This window comes from Protobothrops mucrosquamatus, unplaced genomic scaffold (assembly GCF_001527695.2).
Source record: "Protobothrops mucrosquamatus isolate PMUCROS unplaced genomic scaffold, P.Mucros_1.0 scaffold2328, whole genome shotgun sequence".
NCBI lineage: Eukaryota > Metazoa > Chordata > Lepidosauria > Squamata > Viperidae > Protobothrops > Protobothrops mucrosquamatus.
The window spans coordinates 89,562-99,137 of record NW_015388411.1 but is presented as its reverse complement, the minus strand read 5'-3'; the positions used below and the strand labels follow the sequence as shown (position 1 = coordinate 99,137).

At 39.3% G+C, this 9,576-nt stretch overlaps 1 protein-coding gene across 1 annotated transcript in view; it reads left to right on the top strand.

Annotated features, from left to right (window-relative positions):
- Window positions 1-308: 308 nt before the first annotated feature.
- LOC107295394 (polycystin-2-like) overlaps window positions 309-9,576 on the top strand; it is a gene marked incomplete at its 5' end in the record, with an annotated part of 19,673 nt that continues 10,405 nt past the window's right edge. The window contains 7 exon segments of the mRNA XM_015824709.1: window positions 309-364; window positions 657-790; window positions 2,893-3,143; window positions 4,302-4,526; window positions 5,757-5,985; window positions 6,731-6,919; window positions 9,239-9,497. Of these exon segments, the coding sequence (XP_015680195.1) occupies window positions 309-364; window positions 657-790; window positions 2,893-3,143; window positions 4,302-4,526; window positions 5,757-5,985; window positions 6,731-6,919; window positions 9,239-9,497 (1,343 nt within the window).

Sequence of the window (9,576 nt, the reverse complement as noted above, 5' to 3'; positions counted from 1 at the left end):
TGCAGATGCTTTTCTGGACACCAAAACAAATAAATTAGAAATGCGTGTACCTTTTTTATGTTTTTGCTTTTTGCTTTTTCAAATATTAAATATAAACAAATAGGTTTAGTATTAGAAACTAGTCCATGTCCTAATGATTGGATAAGAGGACTGCCTTCAGTGTCCATTTTCTTCAGAAACTGAATCTGGATAATTTCAGTTTCAATTCAGTTTTATTACGGCATTTAGCCCGCAACTAAAACAAAGTAAAAGAAAGAAGAAAATAAACAGCAAATACGCATATACCTCAATCCGTCTTATTATTTTAGATGGCTACAGGTTCCCCATTGTCCTGGGTTCTTTGAACACAAGAGTTTCTGGAAAGGTATGAAGGATCTGTTGAAAAGAATACAGAAGAACTGTATTTACTTTTTGGTTGATGTTGGGAAAATTCATTCATAATATGTGGAGGAAGACTTACTTCTTGTGCATTTAGCATTAAACATAGACAATCTCTGGTATCTAGGTTCATCCTAAAGAGCCCCATGTGAGATAATTCTTGATAATATAGCACATAAGAAAATATTACTTTATGCTTGCTTACATGTTACAGTTGAAGATGATGATTAATAAATTTCTATCTGAAATACATATTATTTCCAAATTCATGTTTACAGTATCTTACGGAATGGTGAATTCTAACATTTACTACTACACGAGAGTAATGTCCCAGCTCTTTCTCGATACACCAGTATCAAAGATGGAGAAAACCAATTTCAGATCTTTGTCTACTATGGAAGACTTCTGGAAGGTACTAATTGAAATGTGATTCTTGATATCTTTAAGCTATATGCATATCACTCAGATTTAACATATTATGAGAGCCCTGGTGGCACAGTGGTTAGAATGCAGCATTGCAGGCTAATTCTGCTGACTCTAGCACAGCGATTCTCAACCTATGGGTCGCGATCCATTTGGGGTCGATTGACCATTTCATGGGGGTCGCCAAGCAAGGCTGTCCGCCATTTTTTCCCCTTTTCCGGCGGGTGCCTTACCTTCCTTGAGCTGGGCCAGCTGGTGGTCGGCCTGCTCCGTCTCTGCAGCTTGCCAGCTACGCCTCGGCCGGCGCAGGGGGCGGAACCACGCATGCGTGGCGCTCCCGGGCAGGGAAAGTCCTTGACTTACGACCGGTTGGGTAGTCCTCGACTTACGACCGGTTTAGTCCTCGACTTACGACCGGTTTAGTCCTCAACTTACGACCGGTTGGTGGTCGCGGCATTAAAAAGGTTGAGAACCACTGCTCTAGCAGTTCGATTCTCACCAGCTCAAGGTTGACTCAGCCTTACACACACACACACACACAGACACACACACACTCATTCTAGTCATTGTCTATCCACTGCAGGATGAAGGCCTCTTCCGCAATACAGTCCTGAGCTTTCTTTTGCCAACTGGGCCCACAATACTTGCTGATGTTGTCGATCCACTTTGTTTTAGGTCTCTTTCATGGACGCTTTTTATCGAGTGGGATCCATTCTATGACTGCCTTGGCCCACCTGCCATCAGTTCTTTTTGCTATGTGACCAGCTCATTTCCATTTCAATTCTTTTACTCTCTTGGATATTGTATACTTTTGGTTGTTCTCTAATCATGGGGTCCCCAACCCCCAGGCCAGGGCCCACTAACGGGCCATGAGCTGTTCAAAACCAGAGTGTCCAATGCAGCAAGCAGGCACACGCACATGCATGAGCAGCAGGCAAGCCCGTGCATACATGCTCCATTTGTACCAGTGGCAGGCACTCATGCCCGCCACTCAAACAAATGGAGCTGCACACATGCACACGCTTGCCCGCAGCTTGTGCTGAACCATCCCCTCCCCCCCATGCTGTTCCGCAAAGCCGGAAAGGTTGGGGAACTCTGCTCTAATCCATGTGCAGGTCTTTCTATCTTGTCTTGTAATGCCGAACATGTATCTTTCCATGGCTCTTTATGACATTTGTTGCTTTTCTATCAATTGTGAGCTTAGTGTCCATATTTCACTGGCTTATGTTAGAGCAGGTAACACACACTGATCAAAAACATTTCTTTTCAGCCATAGGGGGAGGTAATTCTTGAAAATTATTATTACCGTAGTTTGTTGAATGCCTCTCAACCACATTTAACATGCTGTTCAATTTCCTTTATTGTATCACCTTCCATTGAGATCCATTGGCCAAGGTATATTTAGTCGTCTATTATATCTATCATCTATCTGTCTGTCTGTCTAGCTATCTATCATCAATCTTTCTATGATCTATTTATCATCTAGCTATCATCTAGCTATCTATCATCTATCTATCATCTATCTTTCTATGATTTATTTATCATCTAGCTATCATCTTAGCTAGCTATCATCTATCTCTATCTATTTATCTATCTATCTATCTATCTATCTATCTATCTATCTATCTATCATCTATTTATCATCTATCTATCTATCTATCTATCTATCTATCTATCTATCTATCTATAATCTATTTATCATCTATCATCTATCTTTCTATGATCTATTTATCATCTATCTATCCTTAGCTATCTATCATCTATCTATCATCTATCTTTCTATGATCTATTTATCATCTATCATCTTAGCTAGCTATCATCTATCTACCTACCTACCTACCTACCTACCTACCTATCTATATCTATCTAATAAAAGTGATATTTAAAAATTAAATTAAATGACCAAATGACAAGAAATCTCATGTGAGGAGATAGTGATCCTCAAGGCAGCTTATTAACTTTAATATGAATTAAAAATAATTCCTTTTTAAAATATTTTTTAATGGCAGAAATTTAGTAGAGTCCAGCAAGTAGCACCAGAGACAGTGCATCGCTGATCCTCAATTTAAAACATTTTGCTTAATCTTTCAGTTCACTGAGGGGCCGTTGTTGGATGGACTGTACTGGGAGATGTGGTACAATAATAAAACAGTGGCAGAAAACAGAAGTTTCATCTACCACGAGAATCTACTTTTAGGAGTGCCTCGTATCCGGCAGCTGAAAGTGAGGAATGCCTCATGTTCGATACCTGAAGATTTAAAAGATGAAATAAAAGACTGTTATGATGTTTACTCAGTGACTAATGAGGACACTGCTCCATTTGGGCTCCGGAATGGAACAGCGTATGTATTTATTCACATTCATATAGACCAGGCGTGGGTAACTGTGGCAACTTTATGACCTGTGGACTTCAACTCCATGTTGGCTCAGGAATTCTGGGAGTTGCAGTCCCCAGGTCCTAAAGTTGCCATAGTTGCCCATCCCGATATACATAGATGTCATAATCTCATAGCTATTTAACAGGACTTAAAGCAGTGGTTCTCAACCTTTTTAATGCCGCGACCCCCAACCAGTCATAAGTTGAGGACTAAACCGGTCGTAAGTCGAGGACTAAACTGGTCGTAAGTCGAGGACTACCCAACCGGTCGTAAGTTGAGGACTTTCCCTGCCCGGGAGCGCCGCACATGCGTGGTTCTGCCCCCTGCGCCGGCCGAGGCGTAGCTGGCAAGCGGCAGAGACGGAGCAGGCCGACCACCAGCTGTCCCAGCCCAAGGGAGGTAAGGCACCCGCCAGAAAAGGGGAAAAAAATGGCGGACAGCCTTGCTTGGTGACCCCCGTGAAATGGTCGATCGGCCCCAAATGGGGTCCTGACCCATAGGTTGAGAACCGCTGACTTAAAGCTTCTAAGGCCTTTAAACAACCACGTCCATAACATCAGATAACAACTACATTTCTTCATTTATTTGTTAGCTCATTCATTCATTCTATTTAAAGTTTATTCTTCTTATGTTCTGGAGACCAAACCTCTATATGCTTACCAGATGTGCCAGCTATGAAATTTTTATTGATCAAGACTTAATAATGCATTTTAATAAGGCAGAGAGGGTGTAGAGTACATTATCAGCCCTTACGTTACCCATACCCATACCCAATAGGACAGTACTCCATTTTTGACGTTTGACTACAGTAATAGGGCATGCTACATGAGCAACCCATACCCAATTTTATACCAAGTATGCTCATGCTTTTCAATGCTACTAAGACAGCTGATAAACTATCCTGGAGATGGCCCCTGCAAGTTGCTACCACCCCACCTACTAGGAAAAATATTCAATGTATGGCGCATACCGCAGATTCAACAAATATTCAAATATTTTGTCATCATGTTTTACTGCTGATGAAAAAAAATGCTTAGGGATAATTCGTTTCATAAGTGTTCAAGATGGCAGTAACGGAGGTAGGATTCTTGTAATTCTCATGATTCTAATGTTGTGTTGTAGATGGACGTACAGCAGTGAAAAAGACTTGAATGGGAGCAGCCACTGGGGGTTGATCGCCACATACAGTGGAGCTGGCTATTACCAGGAGCTCTCAAAAAGCAAAGAAGACACCTCTGCCTTGATTGCTGTCCTTAAGAACAACTTGTGGCTTGACAGAGGCACAAGGGCAGTATTTATCGACTTTTCCGTCTACAATGCAAATATCAATCTATTCTTCATTGTCAGGTGAGCATGGCCTGTTTGACTATTAACTGAGCATTAACTCTTGATTTGTGAAGGCCACCTTCTGGTGCATGTGGGTGTCATCTCCATTATACTCAACAGGAAGGCCATACTTCCCATAATGTGTTTTTTTTTTCTCTCACGAGGCTATAATTAACGTTGTGGATTTGGGGTATTTTTAATAAGAATAATAGCATGTAGGTAAAAGTTCCAAAAGTGCTTTTTTTCTTTTAAGACTGTTTCGCTTCTCATCCAAGGAGCTTCTTCAGCTCTGACTGGATGGTGGGGAATAGAAGGATTTATACTCCTTGCAGACAGCTGGTCATTTGCCTTCTTTTAGAGAGTCGTTGAGGCCATTTGGAGGTTTACCTGTATCCTCAGGGTCACCTGAGTAGTGCAAATGGGTGACCCTGAAGACACAGATAAACTTCCAAGTGGCCTCAACGACTCTAGACCGTTTCCCAATAAAAAGAAGAATGATAATTTAGAGAAAAATGTAGCAGGCATACTCTAGAAAATAATGTACAAAGTTCTTTGTTGCTATGACCACTCCCCCCCACCCCAATGGCCTCAACTCTATTGGCCTTTTGCAGAGCCACAAAGATCTGGTCGTCCACCCCCCCCCCTTGAGCTGGACTGAGATGAGCCCATTTTGTGCTGAGAATGTATGATATTATTGCCAGCCTCAATTATATATTGATTATATGATGTTTTTGTTCATTATGATATTGCAAATGTTTCTTTTTCTTTTGGGAGTGGGGGAATCCTTTCAAGTCAGACTTGACTCCTAGCAACTACATGAACAAATCTTCCTGGCACCAGTTATGGAAATAGTTTGCCATTGCCTCCTTCCTAGTCACCCAGCTGGCTTTGTGCTTAAGGCAGGTTTAAGACTCATCGTCTCCCAGTTTCTAGTCTGGAGCCTTAACCACCACACCAAACCGAGGGTCATAAATAAAAACCCTATATATTTATTTCAAACATAGGTTAGTAAGCGTAAGTGAAATAATCCAATACTTGCAAATTATAAAAAAGAATATTTTGTGTTAAAGTTAAAAATAATTTTAATTAACATATTTTAATAAAATAGTTAAAGCATAGGATTTCCATAGGTATTGTTACTTATCACTTTAACATCTTAATTGTCCACCCTTGGCTTAAAAAAGATATTTAATATCAGCTGAGCAACGAAAGAATAATCGATGACAAGATAACTTTTATTTTTAAATGCAGGTTATTGGTGGAATTCCCACCCACCGGAGGCCTCCTGACATCCTGGCAATTCCAGCCAGTGAAGTTAATCCACTACATTACCACTTTTGACTTTTTCTTGGCTGCTTGTGAACTTGTTTTTTGCCTCTTTATTATTTATTATGTGGTGGAAGAAATCCTGGAAATTCACATTCACAGGTTGTTCTATTTTAGGAGTCTTTGGAACTGTCTCGATGTTCTCATTATCACGGTAAGTAAACCCATTTAAATACTGAGCTAATTTGAAATATTCTGGAAACTTTGTAGGGAGTTGTCAACTCTCAAGTTTCTGATGAACAAAGAGATAGATGCCTCCTTGTTTGTTTGTCCCTTCTATACCACAACTGCTAGAGATGCCTTCCTTCCTGATGCTGCTAGAAAAAAAAAATATTTGAAATAAACAGCAACCTTCCCATCTTTGATGAATCAGTAGCCAAAGCAATGGAACAGGAAACCAGATGCTTATACTACAAAGTATTTTATACTGTATTATCTACTTTATTTATGTAGGTGCCCATTTGACTTTTATGCGATGCTAGGAGGCTTACAATAAATGTATAAAGACACATAAAATAAAAATAAATAGCTGGGCATCATCTTAATCCATACAACCAGGAGATGGTTTTCTAAGATGGGCCCCAGGCTTGAGCATAAAGCCATGTTTTCAAGACATTATGAAGGGCCCAAAGGGATGGGCCACGAATTTCAGAGTGGTCTCCCAACTATCTGGAGAATCTTTTTGAATCTCTTTTCAATACTGTTTCCTCAATACTCCAAATATGTACTTATGATACTAAAGATACCCAGAATGTTTTCTTTTGGTGGTACCATGTGTAAACTAGAAGTTAAAAGAACAGTTAAGTCTATATTGACAGGATTACAATATTATGCAGCAGCAATAAAATTAGTCCACCAAACTTTGTGTATGTTTTTTTTCTTTTTTTTTCTATTCTCAGCTATCATTGGCAGCTATTGGATTGAATATCTATCAAATATCTACTGTGAATAAGCTAGTGAAGAAACTGCTGGAAGATCAAAATAGCTTCCCCAATTTTGAACCTTTAGCATACTGGCAAACCCAGTTCAATAATGTTGCAGCTGTTACCATGTTTTTCGTCTGGATAAAGNTTTTTTCTTTTGAAAAAGTGAATAGTTATAATTTGGGAGTGGGGAAAATCAATTTGCATTCAAGGTCTGTCTCTCTTTTGTTCTTTTAATGTCTATCTATCCTAAAAGTCAAGAACACAGAACAATGTACTGCAATAAATAAAATCCTTGCAGTTAAGGTTTTTTTTTCTTACTGCTTTCTGACATGGCATGTAAAAATTATTTTAAAAGCTTTGGTTGACTAACAAGAGCTTTTTCTAAAAAGGAGCAGAAAGCCCAGTCCAAGTTAGCGTTTGCCATAATTGCAGGATTAAAAATACAGTTTAGTAATTTAAGTGTGTATTATGTGGTTGCCTAGAGAATTAAAAAGTAGCTTTTAAAAATATTTCTGCTTAAAAGGGTGGCAAAGTTCATATGCTGTGATAAATCACGGTTTGTGAGGGGAAAAAATGTAGGCCCACCATTACCCCCACAGTAACACTTTCCATTTTACACAGCGGAAATGTAATAGTAAAAATCACTGAAAATGAAAATGGTTTACAATTGATTTGCTTTGAGACAATCCACATGATACTAAATCACATTCATAGTATTTATTTGGATTTCACTAAAGGCAAAATGAAAGGGTATTGAAGACCTTCTAGCCTTGCGGAAGAATAATAGGTAGGAGAACTCTAGGTCTAAAACAGTTCTCTCTCTTGTGCCATGCGGATCGTATCTAGAGTAAAGCAAAGCTTCCATCACCATGAATATGTCCACTGGACAGAGGTCGCCCTCTAAAAATGACCAGGCTAGGACACAGTTTTGTGGAGTATTTAAGACATGAAATAGACATTTTAAGCTTCTACGGGGCTTAAGGCAACCATTTTGCACCTTAGCTTTCTCTTCCCAAATGAAAACAAAAAAAGAGATAAAGTTGCCTTGTCCGAGTCATTAGTGGTGATGGGGTGAGGGAGAGAGAGAGAGAGAAAGAGAAAGGGGGGACCGTGAAAGGGATGAATTACGTGCTGTCTCCAATCCAGGAGGTCCAGCGAGGAGGAGGAGGAGGAGGATCAAAAAAAAAAGACAAGATGGCAGTCTAAACTTATGGGATGGGTTCTGAGGAAGAGGAGGAAGAGTTGCAGCCAAGGCAAAATCAAATAAGGGAAATCTGAGTCCAGAGCAGGAATGGAATTTGAGAAAGTATCTCAGACCCTCTCTAGGGGGAGAGACACATTCGGAATTACAAAATTCTGTTACTGTATCTCTATAATGAAATACAAGTAGACCTTGACTTGTAACAGCTCATTTAGCGACCTTTCAAAGTTACAACAGCACTGAAAAAGGCGATTTATGATCGTCTTTCGCACATAAGGCCAGCTACAAGCATCCCCATGGTCACATGATCAAAATTCAGCCACTTAGCAACTGACTGGTATTTGTGACAGTTGCAGTGTCCCGGGATCATTTGCGACCTTCTGACAATGGGGAAGCCAGATTCACTTAACCACCATGTTACTAATGATTCATTTAATGCAATGATTCATTTAACAACCGTGGGAAAAAAGGTCTTAAAAGGGGCAAAACTCACTTAACAACTGTCTCGCCTAATCACAAAAAAATTGGGCTCAATCGTGGACATAAGCTGAAACCTGTAGTTTCAGTATTCATGACTTTGGTGTTCATATCTGGCCTACCACAAAGGGCTGACACCAGCCCTGGAATTTTGCCTTCATCCTACAAAGAACTAGGAAGAATAAAGGAAAGGAGGGGAATTCTCAAATTCCACTGTTATTCTAATCATTATCAGAGCTGTAGCTGTTCTTCCTCTTCTTCAAGGTTATTCTAAGGGCTCATTACATCATACAATCAAAGCCTCACTCCTTTTTATATACTTGATGCAACTTAATATGATATCAAATGCAAGCAATTGATATTTACAGTATATTCTGCCCCCAAGAATGACTTTCCTTTTTGTCTGTTCTAATAATATACAACTGAGATAGTATATTCAGTGTTTCAGCTGAAAACATCTAAGCACCAAGGTAGGCAAATGACCACCAAAAGTGAAAATAAGCCTCAATTTAAAACTTTAACATATTTGTCTATATCTTGAGCTGTCCAAAAAAAGCAGTCTTTGGAATAGTCCTTGACATAAAGTTTCTTAATATTTAAGATGTTATTTCCATATAAACTGTGGTTTTCCTTCACTTTTGTATCACAAACCACAGCTCGGTGAACATGTAAACATGAAATGAAAATATCCTACTTAACGATTTGGTATGGAATTTGTTCACTGCAATTCTTTCTGGTCAGTAGCTCAATTCTTTTAGCTACTGTTGGCTCCTTGTTTTAAACCATTTTCTCTTCTTCATCAGCTTTTCAAATTTATCAGCTTCAATCGAACCATGAACCAGTTGTCAACAACCATGTCAAGATGTGCCAAAGATATTCTTGGCTTTGCAATTATGTTTTTCATCATCTTCTTAGCCTATGCTCAGCTAGCTTATCTTGTGTTTGGGACACAAGTTAATGACTTCAGTACCTTCCAGGATAGTGTGTAAGTAGAATGAACACTTTTTGTTTATATGTTATAATTTAGATTTCTAAAGCTGTCCAACTCAACAATTTTGCTTGGTGCATAAATTCAAAACACAATCACAGTTCCTTAAACTGGAGAAAATAAAAGAAGAACATACAGGTCATCCTCAACTTA